The 22,086-nt window shown below is 39.8% G+C and overlaps 1 protein-coding gene across 1 annotated transcript in view; it reads right to left on the bottom strand.

Moving 5' to 3' along the window:
• The window catches only part of KIF26B (kinesin family member 26B), a 313,904-nt gene that overhangs the window by 70,147 nt on the left and 221,671 nt on the right, over positions 1-22,086 (bottom strand). The window contains exon 6 of the mRNA XM_074863268.1: positions 322-528. Within this exon, the coding sequence (XP_074719369.1) occupies positions 322-528 (207 nt within the window). The remainder of the gene's footprint in view (positions 1-321; positions 529-22,086) is intronic.

Genomic DNA, 22,086 nt, shown 5'->3' with positions numbered 1-22,086 from the left:
CTTGGTGGGTACCTGGCATTTAGCCAAGGTCAAACCACCACAACACCAAATAATAAGATTTTATAATATGCAATAACTTGTTGATATTGAGGATTTGCCTACTAGGCACCATGTATAATTTTAGGAGCAATTATTTACAATAAAAAATAAAGCACTCAATTATCAAGATACAATTTAATAAACTGATTTCATTATTGATGACACTGGTGGACCAAATTCAGCCCCAGCCTAACTCTGCTGAAAGTACCACTGTTGCAGCAGAAACAAATTTGGCTCTGGTGCATGCTATTGTTTAGATTATTCTGATCATACATTGCCTACCTGTGATGCATCTTGGGGGAAAACTGCATCGAAAGCAAACATCTTGGGTGGAACCTGGTTGCCCCTTTTCTGGAAAGCATTCTGACCTCCACAGGCCAATGGATCATACAACGTGATTTGCTTCTTACGAGGGTCAACTTTTAAGAAAGAGCTGGACTCAGACGTGTCTCTGGCAAGCGTGGAAGAAATGCGCACCATGACTTTGACCTGTCAGCAAACACACAAAAAGATGACCTCATGTGATTAGTCTGTTGGATGCTCTAGACTGGTATGTTGAATCAACTTTCCAATTACACTCGACCAAATCATACTTGCTTGCTGTAGCTAGTGTCTCGGTGGAAGTCAGTAAAGACACAGGAATTATTATAGGCAGAATTTGGCCTAAAATACTCAGTGAATAAAGCCAGAACTCATCTCCATTTCCTTCAACAAGCAACTTGTGTATTTAGAATTACGAGGTACATCTTGGTATTTTAGTGTCGATGTTACTCAAGTACAATGATGAGGTATTACATCACCTTGTCTTACTCTCAATATAAATTGAAAATTAACTATACCCCAGTGCCCCAATTAAGAAAGTTGAAAGGTAATCTAGACTGTTAAACTATCAGAAATGCTGTGGTTTCTACGAAGCGGTCTGATCAATAAAAGCACATAAAAGCCAGATCTGTAATTTACACCTTTCCGATTCTGAACCAAATGCAAAAAGATGAAGTGCTCAGTTCTAAGTGTCATCATCAAAGAGTTGTGAAAAGAGCCCTGTTTTAATGGTCAGATTTTGAAATTATCGTCAAGGGAGTGGAATGTAATAAGCGATAAAAGATTTGTTAAAACATGTTAGCTCACAAGTCATTAAATGGCTACATAATAAGACATTATTCCTAAGACAAAAATACATCTTCATGGATTTAATGAGGTTATACTGCATCCTTACCAGTTGGTAAGGAATTTAGATGTAAGTAAAACTGATGACAATCGGTCTGGCTTTGGTTCTCCCCATAAATTCACCACCTGCAGACACATAAGTTCCTGAACTTTATAGGGCAAACATCACCTCTCTGCCAGCTCTAGCCACACCTGCATGCACTTTGTCCTAGAGCAGACTGACTTTCACACCAACCAGAGGGAACTTTTACCTTAATGCTCTTTAATTGTATGCCACTTGCATCAAACCCACCTAACGCTTGGCATGCAGTGACCACAAAGGGTCACCTCAGCGCAGGGTGGGAGCACATCTGTTGTTGAAATGGCAGAAGTACCCTGGGAGGAGGCTGTAGTCCTAAAAGTTAGACAAGGCTGCAGCTCCTATTGGCCTTAACTGAGACTAGTGCTCTTTGTACGTAGATCTCATATCATGCTGGCCTAAACTGATACCACATGGAAATAAATCAGCTGCTTTGAGAGGTAAAATCTGGGCAAATTCATTTTTGACACAACTCCTTTGAATACAATGGAATAAGATCAGCAATTAATTGGGAATATTCAGTATTTTTCTGATGTGTTCTCTATATGTCTGTGAGTCAAAGTGGTAATTTGACTCCCTGTATTTTAACCTGGGAAAACAAGTTGTCATTAGATGGTGAAATGGTCACAAATCTGTGCACATGATTTCAGTTTTACATAATTAGTTGAGGGAAAGAAGAAAAATACTACTTGGGTGTGAATGGGTTCTCTTCTCAACTGCTCAGCTGAGCTGCTTATGAAACCTAACCTCTAACTGAAAAAAGCCATTTCCAATATTTTGCCAAAGGCATTCTTCTAAACCCAATCCTAAGCAGAGCTGATTTCTACTGAGACAAAGACAGCCAACACCCCCGGTCAGTCCACATGAACTGGACAAGGCCTGAATGTTTATTCCAGCCCTGGGTCTCTGGCAGCTCAGAAGGGAGGCACTAGTGAAGTTAGCAGGGAAGGGATGGAGTACAACACTGTGAATCTAGAGGAGCAAGAAAACAAAGAGCAGTATCAGTCTTGATCTGTTTTCCTATTTTCAACTTTGGATGCCTTTGGCTTTTTGTACTGTGTCCCACATTTTTAAATAGATGCCAGTATCAAGAGCATTAGACTGATCTGCTGGAAACCAAAATAAATGCTATTCTTCAACTACTTTAAATAAAACACTTGCTGTGCTTTAGAAAACTATTTCCCTATAAGTTTATGTGTATTTCTGGCTGCTATGAATCCATGTCCTCCAGATCTTGATCCCTGTGTGTAAAGGAGAGTTAACCAAATACCCTGGGGCTAAGTTTCTTTGGCTTTTGGAGAATGAATACTGCATGAAATTTAACAACCCTTCACATACAGGCAGTCTAAGAGTTCTTTCTGGCCTCAAACTCTATGGGCACTCAGTTTTAACTTCAGCTACACCAGTTTAGTGACAGTATAATATCACTGGCTTGGGTCCTGATCTAAACCTGTTCACAAAAAATCAGATTAATTCCTGTCACTTCTTACTGAAGTAATACTGCAAATCCTCCTAACTTCCAACAGCTACAGTGATGCTGAGTGAAACTGAGGGATCAGGTGTCTCTTTCCCTGGAGTAAAAGACTAATTTAACAGAAATCCAAAAAATTTACTAGCATCAGATAAACTGAATGAACCACTATAAAAGGAGGAAAGTTTTTCACAATGAGAACAATCAGCCACTGGAATAATCTCGCCAGGGAAGTGGTGGATTTCCCAACATAGGACACTTTTAGGATTCAGCTGGACAGGGTGCTGGGCCATTTGGTCTAGACTGTACTTTTGCCAAGGAAGGTTGGACCAGATGATCCTTGAGGTCCCTTCCAATCTGGTATTATATGATTCTATATAAAAAAGAGCTCAACTCAGAAGTCCCAGGAGTTGCCTAACAGCATACAGTTTCTGACCATTTGGCTCCTTAACTCTGGCAAATATAGACGTTTTGCAAGAAAAATACTGCTATTGCCATGAACCTTTGTATTTCCTGTGCATTGGGGATTTTTGTTTTGAGATTTAATGGTTCACAGAATCATAGAATCACTTAGGTTAGAAAAGACCCATAAGATCATTGAGTCCAACCGTTAACCTGATACTGCCAAGTCCACCACTAAACCGTGTCCCTAAGTGTCACACCTACACAGAATCATAGAATCATTTAGGTTGGAAAAGACCATGTTCATGTGTGTTAGGGCAGAGGAATATCATATTGATTACATGTAGGTATCTGGATAGCTGGACCACTTCTTACTCTGAAGCTAGTTTGTTTGCAGCTAGCATGAGGATGTCTGTGCACCTTGGCACAGCTTATCATGGGTAATTTCTCTCACCTCCATTTAGACCAGCCTGCAGGAGCTGTCTCCATCCAAGCCAGTTGTCTGACCCCTTTGTAGACAACAGAGAGAAACAGGCACTTCTAGCACTTAATTCATGTGGTCTGTGTTACAGACCTGCTTTCCAGATAAGATGAGTTGCACTCCACAAATGCTTCTTGCTTTCTCTATACCACCACAGGCATCTTAAATAGTTACCTGAGATGTAGGTGCCTAACTCGTAGGCTGTCTAAAGTTATTCTTTTTGCTGTAAGCATAAAAATGCTTATCCTGGGCAGCATAGTCCCTGGCCCAAATACAGTAGGACACACAACTCTGTGTGACAGTCTTCAGCAAAAATCACATGCTAGCAAAAATAAAGATGGGCACATGAGTATGATGGACACTGAACACAAGTAGTAGCAATAGATTATCTGAACTCATCTGGTAATTTGTAGATACTAGAGTATTCTTCCAAGCCAGTTTCATACCAGTGTAACTCTTTCAAATTACTCCTGACTTACATTACATTGACAAGACAATTAGATCCTGGCTGTGCAAAACACATGTCCACTATATGCCATGGAAGCTGTGACTACAGCAAAAAAACAACAAGCAGACAAGATACAGGCAAACTTCAGTCCTGAGAAACACATATTGCGATTCAGAACTGCATACATAACTGCAACACAGTAAGCTAGGCAGACCAAAACAGATTTTGAAACATCTGATACATCTTCTTAGAAGACAGGCAGGCTTGTGGTCAGCGAATCAGGCTGAGATTGGGGAGCTAGGACACCTCCTAACAGCTGTGCCTCAGATGCAGTATGATTGTGAGCTAGTGATGCAATCTCTGTTTCACACTCTCCACCTGTACAACGGGCTGAGGCACAGCTTGTTTCACTGCAAGTCATACTGATACACTCACTCATTACCGGGCCTCAAAGGACTGGCGGCTGCCATTAGGTAGGCACTCCATTATTAAACATTATTATGCATGTAACCTAAACCCAAGGATTCATGCAAAGCATTTCCCAATAGTGGTTATGACAAGAGTAAATCAACTAAGCTACAGCAGTAGAAACGATGGGAGACCACAACCTCATGCTCTGCCATTTCAGTCCTTCATGCAGTTTATAGCTGGGGGTAGTGTGGAGGGGCTCAGAGTCCGTGCTGGCCCCAGCAATCTACGCCATGGGGGAGGCAGCACGAGGACAAGCGAACGTAACTCACCCAGCTATGGGGATAGCACAGGAACTTAACGGACTTAAAAGACTTCAGTTCAATTTAAGGAACAGACAGGCTGAAGATCACAGTGCTGCTCTGGGGAAGGCAGAAATATAGTACAGTTAATTTGAAACTAACTGAACAGTGAAGTTTAAGAACTCTAACACTTTATGCTTGCAATTTATATTTAAATAAACTGTAAATTGAACTTCTCCTTAAAAAGAAGAAAGCGGGTTTTCTGCTTCACTTCCTATGTGTCATTACTCCTTTAGTCCAACGCTACAGTTTCCCACTAATCTCTTGTAATTGAAGGGTTTAAGAGATACCACTTGCGATTAATGGGACCACTCAGTCTGCCAGAAATTCTTATTTGAATCCCAGTGATCAGGTCTTGGCAGCGCCCAGCCTTAGACGCACCTCTGACTGTTTCTACAGGGAAACATGAAAGCAGTCTCTTGAGACATGAGCTATCGGTAAAACAAACAACCTGGGCCTAATTTTGATCTAATTTTACACTCATGCAAATCTGGCTGAACTCAGCAAGAACTACTCTAGTTTAAGAGTGGAGAGAGAGAATAAAAGAAAAGGTCACTTGCTCTGCATCATTATTGTGCCTTTTTCTAGGATATAACTTCACCTCGTAATTCTGCTCAAGCTAGAAACATTTTTTAATGCATTTTCTCCTGAGTTCACAGGATTTCATTTGACAACTATTAAATCCAACAGGACCGGTGTTTACTTCTCTGGATTTCACTTCCTGCCTACAAAGATTTGTTCTGTGCTTGAACACATTCTACAGTCATTGCATTCCACAACATTACTCCCAATGTGCAATGCCACAAATGAAAGCAGAATCAGAACTCTACTGTTTAGGTTCCCTCAACATGGTTTCTTCGGGTTTTTTGTATATATATTTATTTTACACATATGTGTGTATTTAAATTGTATACACTACTTTTTTAAAAAAGCATATATATTTTCTGAATATATATAAAAAACTTATATGTACATTTTTTTATAGATTTATCTCTAAATGGTAATTATTGGCACTGAAGAGTTCTTTCATGGGTACCATTCAGTAGCATCATGGGAAGAAGATACAGGGGAATTGCTGTAATATCACTATGCTTCTGTACTGTAAAAATAAGCACAGACCTTTTAATGAGCTCTATTACAATTTCAGCTGCCTGACCCACGTTCCTTTGCCTTCTCCTTTTTTATCTATATATACACATCAACTATTTCTTGAAGAGGGAATTTGCTAATTGCAGGATTTTCCGCAGCTAAACTCAATTTGTGACCTACCATGGACTTTTTGTTACGTTCTTACTCTGTGGAGAGGGACAAAGGTTGAGCACACTCTGAAGGTAAAACTGGTGCCATAGAGAAAAAAAAGAAAAGAGAGTCCAGCCCCAGCCATTGACACTCCTATGTCTCCTGTGCCCACAGGGGTCTGTCTGGAGGACTGGCAGTGAAACGAGCATGGAAGTTGGGAGAGGTGAACTGTGTCAAATCTGTATCAAACACAAATAACTACAAACAGAGGCTGGAATGAGGCAACACAAGCAATCAGAGATTGACATTGGGCATATTATCACTTCCTTCTACTCTTGCCTGTAAGATTTCATTTGGGGTTCATTTATCTAATTACTGCAGGGACAGGGCTAGACAGCTGTTGCTTTGGGCACTGTGCTTGCCTTTATGAGCTGCTTTTCTCATCAATCATTTGAGCAGCTTCTGATGGACGTGTGGTGGGTAGTGGTGGGAGGCAGGAGCTGCGGTGCAGTCATAGGCAAGACAGGCCAGCCGGGGCTACTGAGCTGTATTAGCACTCCATCAATGTAATGGCAATCACTGGCTGCAGGAACAGCCTTATTGGAGGTTAATGAAGAGTGGGTTTTGCAATTTCTCACTGTTACAGTTGTAAATAATGATGGCAGGCATGCATTTTTGCTGTAGCCAGCCACAAAATACTACAGCACAAGAAAATCTATGACATCCCAAATGCTTATGCACATACTTGCTTTTGCACAATGCATATAAAGCTAGAAGCCTTTCTATAGTGCCCAGAGAATATGGAAACAGTCTGTTAAACATTTTAAAGGATCTTTCTTACAGATCATGAGACGATTAACTGATCATGCTAACATGAAATCTAGGAGGTCAAGATAAACAGACTGAGCTAGAATGAGACAAATACAGAATTGCATGAGTGGACACTGCTTTAATGGAAGTCTCCTGGTCACATCTAGGGAAAAAAAAAAAAAAAAAAAAAAGACAAACTGGGTAAGTTATGCCAGTGTAAACTGGTCAGGAAGCATGAATAAACAGGCCTCATTGTTTTCTCTATTTTCACAAAGGTATCTCTTATAGGCTTCAGTGCTTCACTTTAGCACAAATTAGAAAATACTCAGGGCCTGATCACTCTTGTTCTTTGTGGAAATGGTTGTTACTGCTCCTGCTGTTTTGGAAAAGCAGTGAAAACAATTGGAAAAGCAATATCATTAGGGCTTGCAGGTCTCCTCTTTTTTATGACTGTCCCTCTGTTCCTTTCTTGTGTAATTGCTAAAACTTTACTGGCTTATCAACCCCATCCTGTACAGCAGTTAAACTAATTTGTGCTTGTAGCAATAATGGGAAGTAGCATGAGTGTACTGTACCCACAAACACCAATCATATGCTTTGAGACACTTGCCCTTATCAGGACTGTAACCTTTTTCAGTTGGATGATGTAACTTTATTAATAAATTCAGTAAAATCTGGTGTGAAATATGCTCAGGCCACAGGGCATGGCTCAGTGACCTCTTGGCTTGTTTGTGTCAGCAGTGGCTTTGAGTTCTGTCACTGTAGTTTCGTACAGTTGAAAGACAGTGCTGAGCACCAACACTGTCTGAAACCAGCATGTACATCAGCCCAGCCACTCAGCTGTCACATTGCTACTTCAGCATTTCCTAGATTAACATAGAGCACTGCAACTTTCTTCTGCTCTTTAAAAAAATAAAAAACAAAAGTATGAGGATCATCCTGTCATGGAAACAATCTTTCCCTAAGCTTCCCCACATGCAGCAAACAGACTGTGTGTTCCTGGGTCTCCTTTTGCTTCCTTCTGATCGCTTTGAGTGAAGTCTGCATTTCAGACCTGCATAGCTGGAGCAGTTTGCATGTTGTCTCAAGCAGGAGGAGGATTTTTTTCCAAGCTTCTGACACTCTCCATATACCTACACATGGATCCACAGAGGTTTACCTGCATCTACGATGGGGTCAACAACAGCCTAACTCAACTCATGTGTGCGGATGAAATTTCAGCTCTTTTTTTGGGGAATATCTTTAAACATCACTGTTAGTGGCATTTTCATAAGAACTGAACAAACCAAAACAGCCTTCAACAATCCCAGCATGAACAACGTGGAATCAGCAGGCAAATCTTGTCTTCCCTGCAGTGGATCTGCGGACATGTAAGCATGCACCTACTGGTACAGTCAGCAGATGCCTTACTTAAGCCTCTAGCACACTACTGCAAAAATTTGCTCTGGTTCTCTCACTCTGATAAGTGAGATTTATTTCCCTATGCTGAGTAGCAACTACAGTTGACTGCCATGAATTTCAAGATCTCCTCATTTCCTTGGTGTCAGATCTCTACCTTCCAAAATCAAGCAGATATCTTGCTTCATTTCAGTGACCTTTTAGAGCACAGGGTTTCCTCCCTTCCTTTTTTCTTCCGAATACAATTTTTTCAAAAGGGTCTTTAGATAGAAAGTAAATTAAACAAGGCAAAAACTGTTCCCTGGCACAAAATGGCCAGCATTCTTTCCTGTAATTCTCATCTTCTACTATGGTGTGGCCATATCCAATGGTCTGCCAAGCTGGTTCCTTGCCCATGCTAATTTAAAAAGCATGCCTGGATTTGTTTGGGAGAGCAGTCTAGTGGCCCAACACCATGCCAGGGACCTTGTTAACAATGCAGGAGTATGGATGATTGAGGGCTAGTGCCCAGAAACATTTCCTGCTCCTGTTTAATTTACTTTATAGTCTGTACTGGGTTTTGCTGGGACAGTTAATTTTCTTCATAATTTCTATAGTGCTATGTTTTGGATTTGTAAAAAACAAACAGTGTTGATGACATAGGGATGCTGAGCAGTGCTTACAGAGCATCAAGGCCTTTTCTGCTTCTCACCCCACCCTGCCAGCGAGTAGGCTGGGGGTGCACAAGAAGCTGTGAGGGGACATAGCTGGGACAGTTGGCCCCAGCTGACTAAAGGGATATTCCATACCATATGACATTATGCTCAGCAATAAAAGCTGGGAAAAGAAGGAGGAAGAGGGGGGGACATAAAGTGATGGCATTTGTCTTCCCAAGTAACTGTTACACATGATGGAGCCCTGCTTTCCTGGAGATGGCTGAACACCTGCCTGCTGGTGGAAAGTAGTGAATGAATTCATTGTTTTGCTTGCTTGTGCATGCAGCTTTTGCTCTTTCTAGTAAACTGGCTTTATTTCAATCCACAAGTTTTCACTTTTACCCTTCCAATTCTCTCGCACATCGCACTGAGAGGGAGTGAGCGAGTGGCTCTGTGGGGCTGAGCTGCCTACCAGGGTTAAACCACAACATAGTCCCAGCCACAGAACATTGCACAGCTTATCCATGTTTTCCATCCTTTAAGTTAAATACAAGAAACTCAGGTGGTGCAGTAGTGGCCTCCCAAGCGTGTGATGTGCCATATGTTGCTCTGTTCTATTCTGACCTGGCTTGATAGCTACAGATCCTACAGACAGATCAGCCAAACCCATCAAACACATTCACAGCACCAGTGAGGCAAGGAACTTCTCTGCTCTCGTGATTGATGACAAAGCTCCTGTCATTCTTGTTGCCTACATGGGGTTGCCATCAGCCCCCAGGGGAGGAGGGAGCCAGCAGTGGGGAGTCTCTTGGCTCTTTCTCATAGGCCATGCTCATATTCTGCTGCAGTGAAGAAACACTGAAGAGAGCTTTGCTTCACTCATTAAAGTTTCCTCTTAAAAATCTGCCCTTCCGGCAAAACATGACTGTACTGCTTCAGCTGCCACAAGGACTGATGTTGATAGAAAGCAGTAGCAATATCAACAGGAGCAATATCTCAAGCATGTACATTGATAATTATGTCTTCTATATTATTTCAAAAAGTCCCAGTTTCCCTTTTTGTGAAGTTGTGAAAAAGGTGCATAGGATGTGTCTTGCTAAGTTTAAGCAGGCAGGTCATCTCATCCCTAATTAGGGAAAGGATGGCACTGAGGGCTTTGCATTATACGTTCTCAGGAGAACAGGAATTCCCAGATGAACAAGGCTCTCTGGTTTTTTGTCTAAGGAAACAAGAATTTCTATGGAAAGAATGCAGATAAAATACAAAGTTTCCCTTATGCACGTCTTTTAGATGTCTTTTCAGTGCTAGAGAAACAAAGGATATACAGGTATTGCACAGAAGATGTATAATCACAATTGTAAGCTTCTCCATTATTTATAAAGATGATCCCCATGACTACATACAAAAGAAGATTCCCCAGTCTGCATATAACAGTCTATGGCATACCACCATAAATAATGAGTAGCGATGCAATCAGATAAGAAGGATTTACATTATTTAAGCCAAGCCAGAATAAGTGACAAATTGCAGTTTAATGCAGATAAGTGTGGAAAAAAACACACACAAAAAAAAAGGTGTAAAGCTTTGGAGTGGCAGTTGGTAATGACAGCCAGTAAATAAAAAGGAAGGTTCATGCTACTGACTAGGAAAAAGATTTGGGAATTCATGGGGAGGAAAAGAATCCCAAAGAAAGCAAGGGGCTGCATTGCTAAAGAGAGGCTATATAAATGGAAGGAGGTACAATTATCATATTAGGCAATATAGGTGAGATATCTAATAAATGCTTCACTATTCAGAGGAGAAATCCAGTCTCCAGAAGGGGAGTATAACCAGCCTCCGGTGCCATATGTTGCATGAAACAGTCACCAGAAACTTCAAGGATTAGAGCTAGATGCCTTAGTGATAAATTTAATACATTATAATGCCATTGAATTCAGCAATAATTCCTTATTTACCTGCAAGTATATGAGATGAGAATTTTACTTTAGTTAGGAACAACCATCAATAAAATGAAACTGGAAAAAGGAGGAAACGATAAAACATGAATCTAAGTAATTATATGATTGATATTGTTAGTGAACCTTTCACCTGAAGATCCTACAGGGTTTTGCAAATGTTTCTGACAGGATTAAGACATATATTTACAGTTATGCTCGTTTTTCAACTGCAGAAATAAAGCATAAGAATGAATCACACCTAAGATGCCAGGAAAGACTTGCTTTACCTAAACACACTACCCGAACGCTAGTTCTTTCTTTTCTTATCTCATAACTGCAGTCTATAATGTTTACAAGGGCATAAACATGATATTAAATTTACTTTTTCTTTCATGTTGTATAGTATTTAATACTACCTGCATGCTTCTATCTTTGGCAGTGGTACAAGGAGACACAATAACTACAGAGCCCAAGCAGCCAGTCACTTAAAATTAGTGAGATCCATTTGTAATGCTATATAATATATCTAACTAAAAATGCATTTGTTGAGCCTTAACAGAAATCCGTGGACAGATTTTTATGGTGGGCCTGATTCTGTATGCCTCTGAAACAAACAGGATTATTTATTGTACCTGGGACAAAAGAAGACAAGACCATACAAGATGCATCTAAAGGTTCACATAAGTCTATAATATCCCATTTCCAACAGTGACCCAACAGTCTGCCCTGTGAGCCTCCCACTGCAGTGGTTTGCACTGGCATCCCACTGGTCCCCCCTGAGCTGTGCTTTGCCAATACCTGCATGGTTCATGTGCCACTTGCATCCTACCAAGACACAAACTGCAGGGAACTTACACTATCAGGAGAGAGCCACAGGTTGATGATGAGCTAGGTTGTAGTCTCAATCAAATCTACAGCCCACTGGGGACATTACTGGGCTTGGGCATGTTCATAGTGTCATTTGTGGGATGTTGTCCCTCCTTTTGGGGGTGGGGAAAGGAGTGCCCCAGAAAGGTCTCCCCTGGATATATACAGTACATGAAGCTGCCTCTTTCAGCTCTTCCAGAACCTGTCGCTGAGGCTCTGGTTGCTTGTCCTTACTCCGATTTTTGGGGGGTTGGTTTGGTTTGGGTTTTTTTAATGCTTTTCTCAGTCCTAACATTCAATTGCTTTCTGACCAGTAGTGAATGCTGTGTTGGGATTTTCAGCAGCCTCTAGGAGGCACTACAACGTGAATCTTACCCCTGAAGGAAAGTAAATCCAAGGAAGTCTTATGTCTGAGCAAATTTGTTCTTAAAAGCTGGGGATCAGCAAACACAGCCCCTGGTGCTACAAGGATGCTCTTACTTGAAAAAATCCAAAGACATATTAGCTAAGTGTGTGCTGCTAGTGCAAATGATCTGCGTGTTGTTCTCTTTGGTGTTTGTTCCTGGGCAGCATCTGACTCCAGGTACAGTGCAGCTCATCTCCACTGCATCCTGTGTTCCCATGGGAAGAAATCCAGGTATGCAAGCAAGGGGGGTGGTACGGTATGCTTAGCACTGATCCTGGTCTGTCTGATCACAGAACCAAGATACTAGGACTGTAATTCTTTCCTGTGTTTTTTGTATTGAACAAAACTAGCTAAATAACAGAAGAAAAGTTATACCAAATCAGAGAAACAGTCAGACAAAAATGACAGAAAGAAAAGTAAACAGGAGCCCCCAGGTGAGAACTAAATGGAAACAGTACTTTGCCAAATGAAACTTGCCTTTTGTGTCACAGGGAGCCGCTAACTTCTTTTACCCTCAGCTGCAGTATACAGCATAACATTCCTACTTCCTTGACTAATGCAACTCTATAACAATGAGAAACAGCCAACAAAATGCCCATCTGCCTAGTGACCCCTACCACTAATGATTTCATCCACTGCTTGCTACCTTGTTAAACGCTTCAATAAATAATGGCAATGTTTGTGAATAGACCACTTGCCCTAGAACAAATATCCAGTGCTTGTCAGTAGTCTTTGTACATGCCCTTAGCTGTAATTCTGCAATCTTAATTCAGGCAAAATTCCCATAATCTTCAAACTCAACTGCCATTTTCCTGACTTTTGAGCGCTTAACCATCCAACCTTAACATTCCTTTAACGTTGCTATTCGTCAATGGAATAATTCATTATGTTGTGTGTAGCTTAGGGACTGTGTAATTCCTCTAGCAAGTAGCAGCCTTTAATGAATGGCACCTGATCAATAATGCAGAATTCAACATTTGAGAATAAATAAAAAGCCTTTTTCATGAGGGGTGTCTGTAGGAAATGTCAAAACCATTTATCAAGGGTCCAGGCTGATAGCCTGCAGCTGTTGTCCACAAGAACTATAAAAATGAACTTTGCTGAGTCCTGCAAATATGTTTTTTTGTATTGAGTATAATTAGATTTTTCCATGACCAAAACACAAAATAAGGACTTATTGAGTATGAATGCAATGGTCATTACCAAAGCTTTTTTAAAGTAAAACTTTGCCGTAATAGTACTTTGTCCCTAAGCTGCTGGTTATACAGGATTATTTTATCTTGGTTTCCAGGTGCACCTTTAAAACAATACTCATTGTAACTCTAGACAGGCTGAGCTGCTTAATACAGATGCAAAAATGCATTTGTGTTTGGGTTTCAAAACCTCAGCTCAACAAGGCAAATGGACAAACATTACAAACCAAGACAATGGTAAGCACTTTACCTCTTCCTGATATCTAGGTGAAGCATATATCAAAGGAGCAAGTCGTTTTAACTGTTTTGGAAAGCTTTTATGTTTCTTAATAAATGATCTAACAGAGAAGCACAGGGCAACTCAAGCTCATTTGCTGATAATTTGCATCCAGTGGTAAACAGAGTAGCAATAATTAAGGGCTATAATCACCATTGACAAATATGAGCAAGATGATGAAAATAGAGGTTTAATGAAGTTTGCTTTAGTCCCTCATGGCTTAAAAAGCTTCATTGTAAGTGCCAAAGTGACCCCTCCTTGTCAAATCCTAAGTCTAGTGTGATCAGTTTTCTAGGCATGTTATTTAAATAGCTAAGAATAATCTCATTTGGGACTCTACATATCCAAGCAAGGCTCCTTCCATTGCACCTGCCACCGGGATGGGGACTGCATCAGCCATGTAAGCTTACTTTCTAAAGATCAAGCTCTTGATCACTTAGGAGCTGCTCAAGAAGGCTTTACCTTTAGCTAGCCTGAACTATGCTGACAATTTGATTTCTCTCTTTTCTGATGCAGGCAGAAAGAGTGATCTCATGGTGGATAAGAACAAGTGGAGGACCTTGATGAGGCTGGGCAGGCAACAATTCTGCAGCTTCATCTTGTCTCTCTCAGAGGTAGGTGACAGAGCTAGTTGCTTCATCTCCTCTAAAATCTTATGATTTCCATTTTGGTCGCAATGATGTCACCATGAGTCAACAATGAGATGCACCATTCTCAAAATGCCTTGGTGCCTTTGGTGGGTAACAATTCCTGCAGAGACACTGCATCTCTGTTGACACTACTGGAGATATCCTAGGTATTACACCAATGAATCTGTTTTTAAATCCATCTCTTTAAACAGTGTTTTTCCACCTACTATAAAAATTTCTGTGGTAACACTGCTATTTATCATTGGTGGCACTGCATGCCAGACAATGGCTATGAAAGTAGCAGGCAGTGTACAGGTTTCACAAATGATTTAAGCAACTAGCCTTCTCTTAAGCAATAAAGGGATCTTTCATTTTAAGATAATTCATCCTCCATGCTTGTCACTGCTGTAGCTTAGTATCAGGGAAGAAATGATCTTTGATGCCTTGTAACGTCTTGTCACTCATCACAAAACAGAGAGATTAATGAAGAAAAAGAAAAGAGGGTGTGAGTTGTTTTTTTTAAGAAGCATCTTCCCACAGCAGATTAGAGCACAGGCAGAACAAATAAGCAAGGTAAAATATATCGGAATGATAAAAGGGAGAAGACACCACAACAAATAACACTTACAGAGTCATTTTTAATGTGCAGCACAGAATGAAGCTTGATGAAATATTCAAACTTCAAATCTAAATGTGAGCCTAAATCAGCACTGTGTGGTAGGGAAGCAGACAGATCTACTGCCTGTCTGTCTGGTGAAGGATGGTTTTATACCACAAAACCTGAAAAAGGTATGTCTTGAAGTAAGTGGGACTGCTTGAGTACAGACTGATCATACGCATCAGTATGAAATGTGAGAAGCACAGAAAGTGAGTGTGGCCAGGGCTGAGCCAGAATCCAAATGAGAGTCATGCCAACCACAACAATATTCAGATTTTCACTGGTGGAGCCAAAGCCCTAACTTGGATCAACTTGGTTTTTCCTCAGTTCTTTCAATGTATAAAATCCTTCCAAATAGTTCCGGGAATTGACAGTACCATGTTTAAACATAATGGACCACAAATCTGTCTGGCTGAGAAGCCTCAGGTACAGTCACAGGCATTATGACAAGTATTATGGTGAAAAATAAAAATGAAGGTTTTTAATTGCACTTCTAAAACTGCCTTTATCACTTGTTGTCCAGTACTACAGCTGTACATTAGCCCTTCATTCTTTTAAGGACTGTCTTCACAGCAACACTCATGTGTGAGTGCTGCAAACCATGCAGCTCTGTGCTTACCTCTTTGATAGCCAAGTATCTTTCATTCTTACATAGTATTTTTGCTATACAAAGAAAATATTGGGATACAGATCTTTGGACAGTGTGCATCTCAACTTTGGGTATATTTACCTCTGGATTTTGGTTTAGATTATTCAATAATGTAAAGCTTAATAAGTGGTAATATGTCATGGTTCACATACAACTTTGTCTATACCACTGTTCTTACTGTATTTCTGTTCAATGCTGCACATCTTACCTGACTGCATGTGAATGCACATTAGCTAATATTCAATACAAGTTTTGGTAAGGTAAATATTGCATATGAACTTGCCAAAGTAAAGGAAATTAATTCTGTCATTAATTTCTACCAATTTGCATAGATGTTGCAAGAAATGTGGCCTCTGTCAAGATGCTTCAGGACATATCCCATTCTCTGTGTAATAACAAGATAGAACCGGGTACATTTTCAATGGAGTGACTATCTCTGGATGTCCTTGGATAGTGTGGGATTCAGTAAACCTCTTAATATTATTTTAATTAAGATGTTACAGTCCATCATGTCAAAACATAAAAATACATATTATATAAAACTGCATTACGGGACCTTACAAAGCCCTGATTAATGGCTTGATAGGTTGTAAAATGAATCCAAACTGTAAATTTAGAACCGAGGGCTTTTCTAAAATGTGAATTATTGACTTGACAGATCATAATAACTCTTTCCAAACTATTCTGGTCTATGGTTCAGATCTTTTCTGTATAGCTCACTGACATGCACAGTAAGTCTAATTTACTATGTCTCTTACTGCATGAACATCCACAGACTGCAGCATCCTCTGAAATGTATTTTCAAATAATTGCAAGTGACCAGACGGACAAAGGGATGAGGAAGAAAATGTCATTAATCTATAATGACTTCCAGATAAGAGTAACTCAGAATCCCTCCTACTAGGTCACCTGGCAGAAAATGTTCTACCATTAAGAAGGTACACCAACACCTGAATATGTTACATGGAATCTACTTTATGCATCAGCTACCTTGCCTCTCCAGCAATTTCCATTAAAAAAGGTGGTTTATTTGCTGTTTCAGGATGCCATTATTCTCCATAGCCCTAACACAGGAGAGATTTCTAATACCTATCAGATTACATCTAGATGGGTATATTAACATGAGCCTCAAAAAGCCACTTGAACCCAAAACTTCTTATCTGGATATATTTTAATCACCTTGTATTACCTCTGAAGACTGGAGCAAACCTCAGCTTATCAGATAAGAAATCTTAGACACTATATGTGAACAAGTCATTCTGGATCCTGTGGAGCTCAGCCCCTATAGACAATACACATGCAACTGGATCAAGCCACTCAGTTCTGGCAATTGACACTCAATGTTGCAAATATCTACAAAAGTCATTAAAATGTAGTCCCCTCTCCTCCAAAGGGCAGGGATGAACTCAAAGCCTGTTTTGCTGAACGTCTTCAACACAGCATTTATTTCCCTGAAGTTAAAATTCCAAACTCAGATCAGCCAGCATATTTTGCAAAATACCTTCTTTTTCCCTTGGTAAGAGAAGGACTCTCACACGTATCTAAATTGAAAATTTGTATCTTGTTGCAACATATACAGTTGAAGCTCTTTTGGTTACAAGAAATCACAAATACATTCTAACTTAACAACTTTAAAGATCCAACACTCACCATTTCTATTTCGTCAGGACAGAAACTTTGATATTTCAAAATATGATTTTTCTTCTGAATAGAAATAAAAATCTGCAAGACTGAAATTTTCTGAGAAATGCTGAAATTATTTTGGACTAATTTTAAAAGTCTGTGTTGGTAGAAGAAAGCGTTTTCCTCTGACTTTGAAAATACTTTTAAAATGTAGTTTATATAATGCATTATATAAACAAAAAGTAATTATGAAAATTATGAAAAAGTAACTATGAAATACCTATGGAGTAATGTCAACCCAAATTTGATTTTTGAGGAAAAAACCCTACACATAAACAAAAACCAAAACAAACAAAAAAACTAACCACACAAAAACCGATTGAAAAGTTTTCAGCTATCTTTAGCTCAGCTGCTAGTTCAACTTTCAATCAATTCCATCAATTTTTAAATGATCTGATTAGATGAATATTGGGATCTAGCATGACTTGATAAGGAGCAGTTATCCTAAGATATAGCTACTAATGCAAAAAATGACATTAGATAATTAATTGTTACTTTAGTAGAACTAGATCTACTACCTGGGCATGTGTTAAACACTTAAGTACTGAAAGAGTTAAGAAAATCCCAGTAGAAAGAAAAAATATTTTTTAAAACCTTTACATTAGACTCCATAAAGTTGAGGAAAATAAGACTGAACAAATTGATATCTATAAAGTTCTAATCACACAATTATCTTTTTGAATTAGTGTAACATGTATTTTGTAGAGCTAATCTACAGTTCATTACCCTCTCTAGAGATGCACACTCAGAGCAAAGTCTACATGTATTCACCACATTTTCCCATTAATAAAAACAATTAATTATCTTAATATGAAATGAGTTTAAAAAAAAGGATATCCCCAAAATCTAGCCTGAAAGCCAACACTTTTTTGTGCAGAAAACTTTGAAGTTTCTGTAGGCATACATGGCATACTATCCTGAATCTACATTTTCCAGAGAGTCTGCAAAGGAAAAGCAGGAATGATTTTCATGCATAAACCTAGAAAAACATGTAGAAATTTGTATTATAAACCCTTTGCAAATAGTTCCTGCAGAAGAATAAAAAAGTAGAGGAAGAGTGTACAGAAATGCTCTAAAGAAAAATAATGGGTAGATATTTAACATGTTTTTAAAATATTTGTGAATATTATGCACAGACAAGCCAAAATATACAAGATGAAATCCTGGCCCACTGACTTTATCCACAAACTATCTTTCAGACAGATTAGCTAATCATAGGACCTCAACTTCTTTAAGTCAATTCAACTCTTGAAGATGAACAGGATCTTTTCAGGCTGGAAGGAAAAGGTTTCACTAGAAGGAATGAACAAAAGAAAGAAAGGGAGATCATGGTCAGAGTAACCCCAAAAAGCGGGTCCCTCACAACAGAGGAAACTATTAAGAACAATAGTCAAACTCTTTGGAAACAGGAGAGTGTCTGAGGCTGGGGATCGGAGCCTGGACTTAGCCTTCAAGTCTCCTCCACCTCATCCACCACCTTTTTCCTCAGAAGAGAAAGAGAAGGTCTGGCTGGAGACCACCATTGCCCCAAGGGCTGAGTATCTCCCCTAGGGCTTGAACACAGCCAATTACTTTAACCTGCTGATGTCCTTGGTGAAGAGAATAAAGCAAGCCTGTGCACAGCCAAACACTTGAAACATTTTCTGCATCTGTACAGCCAGTAATATAATTTCCCCAAATCGTCCTCATGTTGAGGTTCAGCTACCCTCTGTACGTTGGGAACTTTGCAGTTGAAATACTGGGGACTATAGTAAGGGAAAGGTTTATAAGTAACAGGAAGATGAAGCTGGCTTTTCCAGTTTTAACATCCCCTTCTAAATGCTTAAATAAAAAATTCACTTTGAATTCTCAAGCAGGGAAAGTAACTGTAGGAATGATTACTAAGCATTTCACTTCAATATGCAGTCCTCAATACTACATAAGGCTGTTAAAGTAAACACTGTAACTGGATTTTTTTTTTTTTTTTTTTTGGTGTCTGGATGATGGTGTGACCTTAAGAGGATTTTTTTCTGCAGTTATAGATCCAAAGGGATGCTTTGAATAGTCATATCTCCTACCACACCGTGTCACCTAATTGTCCACACGTGTTAGGAAAGAATCTTCCTCTTATTTTCCCCAGTCAATGTTGCTGCAGTTTGCAAGTTAGTTTAAGATGTCCTTTAAATCACCAGGGAATGCCCTTTGATAGAGGTAGCAGGAGACTGGACTGCATGGACCAATGACCTAATCTTTGCCAAATACTTGTAGGCATGTTCATGAGCTTGTATGGATTTATTTGTCATCCTTGCATCACCACCTATGCTCAATGCCTTCAAGAGCAGGATCCCTCCTGCTTCCCTTGATTCCGTTATACATTCATATACAACTCAATTCTCTGGGCCTTACTATTGTGACTCCCTAGGTATATACTATTACTTTGCAAGATACTGTAGTATCTTGAGGAGAAAAGATCATCTCTTTGCCCTCAGCATCTGACAGTCGATGAATCCAACAATTAATCAGGGTAAATACTACTCTCTCCTGATAAATTCTATGGAATGAATTTTTAAAAGTAAGGCATTGCTCAACATAGCCTCAAATTTCAGAATTACTCCTTAAAGTACTGAGAGACTAAGTGTTAAGTATTCGCAAAACTTGCAGGATCTCACCTTCCTTACAGTATCATTCAGGCACACAGGGAAGGCATAAAGGCACAGAACTGTAAGTGCCTGGAACAAATGGCACTGTGTTAAGTGTCCAAACAAGCACCAAAAATGCTGCATATGATTGGTGGTATTTCTATTCATCCACCATAGACACAGTCTGAACAATTTCCTTGCAGTTCTCTATCAGCACTCTTCATCTCTCACCTGGAAAAGTTCTACTGCTATTCCAGTCCTAAGCCTCTTCTGGTCAGAGATGGAAACCTGCCAAAACATGTAGGAGTACTGTGAATGAGGTGTGCTAAAGAGTCCTCTGGGACTGCAAACTCATTTTTACACAAGGTCTGAGCAAGGGTGTGAACCCAGATGTCTAGAGATAGACTATTGCATTAACCTACCATGCCATTTGTCTGCATTCATAACAAATGCATGCTCTATTTCATGGACAAGGCTGCACTTGTCTTCAGCCACATGGTGACAAAAGAAGTGCTATAATATTAATTTGTAGTAAAAAAAAAAAAGTTGCACGTGGAGCCATCCTTTGCGCTGACAGAAGATGCATACTTTTCCACTGACACCACAGGGAACAGCCATCAGATGTCAAGGGGGATTTTTCAAAAGCCTTCAGAGACCTAATTAGGCTGCCACCGAAGCCAGTGATAAAATTCCTGTTGCCTTTAGAGGAATAGGAACAGAGGTGGGCTCTTGCTGTGCTCTGCCAAAGCTTCTGCTTTCTCACCCATGTGTTATGCCATAGCTCAGACTGTTTCCCTCCAGTCATTTGGACCTGGTCCATAACCTGGTCCTATATGTCATCTGTTTTTCCAGTCTGATTTAGAAGAGAATATCATTGAAACAACACTGACCAAACTGATGGCAAAGATAAAAACAACAACAATAACTGCCACTAAAGATCATTTTTTCAGTGCATGATGGAAGGGAAATCTGTCTTATTTAGATCTGTAAAGATTTTTAAAATACTGCTCTAAAAAATATGGAGATAGTTGGTTGAGCATTCCTAGTTTAACACCCTTATTGTGACCAACCGATAAATGTATTTATCCAGTGGATTCATTGCCATGAAATTAAAAAAGAATAGGGTTGGGGTTTTTTTCAATTTCAGCCCATGATAAATTCCTCTTTATTTTACTAGCTCTCTCACATTGTATTAACGGAACTTTATGAAGTGTTTGCCAGGTCAAAGGCTAATCTAATTACATAGACTTTTCTGGATCAGATCCATTTGTTACAGACTATTTCAGTGACTTGGCTTCTGTCTGTGCATATATGTGTCTACACAAACTGATAAAATCAATGTTCTCTCCCTCAAGCTGCGAGTTTCAGTACTTTTGTACACAGCCGTCTCAAAAGGTTCCAAATATATTTAAAGAAGAAGAAGAAAAAAGGAAGAAATGGAGAGGTTATTTTTTAGGATGAGTTCATCTGGGATGATCATTTACACTGCAAAATTACTGTGTATCGAATAAATATTTTTCTTCCCAGTAAAGTCTTTAAAAATGTCCGTGTTCATTAGGACAGGGATGTAGCCTCCTTTTCTCTCCTCACCCTTCCTCATTTCTCTGATTTCCAGCTGCTCAAATCATTTCTGTTCTTCAACAGAGCCAAATTCACAACTGACGTGGAAGACTGGTTTATGCGGTGAAGGACTGTAAGTGCATGCTGAGGTAGTCAAGAGTAAACCCACATGGGTATAATATACCTTTTGAGGGTGTAAAATGTCTGTTGAGGGAGTCAAAACCAGATGTCCAGTTAGATTCAACATTCTCCTCTTCCAGTGCATGAAACTCCATGTGCCAAGACACATACCAGCACATTGTATGCATGGGACAGCTGCACGCCCACTCACATGGTGCAAGAGCCCTAGAGTTAGTCTGCAAAACATGTATTGCTCCAGCCACACCTCTCCAACTCCTTGGCCCAACACACCAGGCACAGCTAGTTAGCAATCAGTCAGCAGGTCAGAAAGCGGGAAGGAGGCTTCACCAGACTTCAAAACTAGGAGATGCAGTCTTGGCCATAGGGGAGTTTGAGATGAGGTTCAGCTGCAGTCAGTCTCATATGCATCACATGAGACTTGCTTAAATCTTAAACCCCATTAAAACTGTTTGGTATATCTCTGCCACTGCAACCATGTTAAGATACTCCTTGACATGCTGTTGATTAGCCCAAAGCGGGGAAAGTCTAC

This window comes from Strix uralensis, chromosome 3 (assembly GCF_047716275.1).
Source record: "Strix uralensis isolate ZFMK-TIS-50842 chromosome 3, bStrUra1, whole genome shotgun sequence".
In the NCBI taxonomy this organism is placed as follows: Eukaryota; Metazoa; Chordata; class Aves; order Strigiformes; family Strigidae; genus Strix; species Strix uralensis.
Note: the sequence above shows the minus strand (reverse complement) of the source record. Positions and strands in the feature narration are given on the sequence as shown.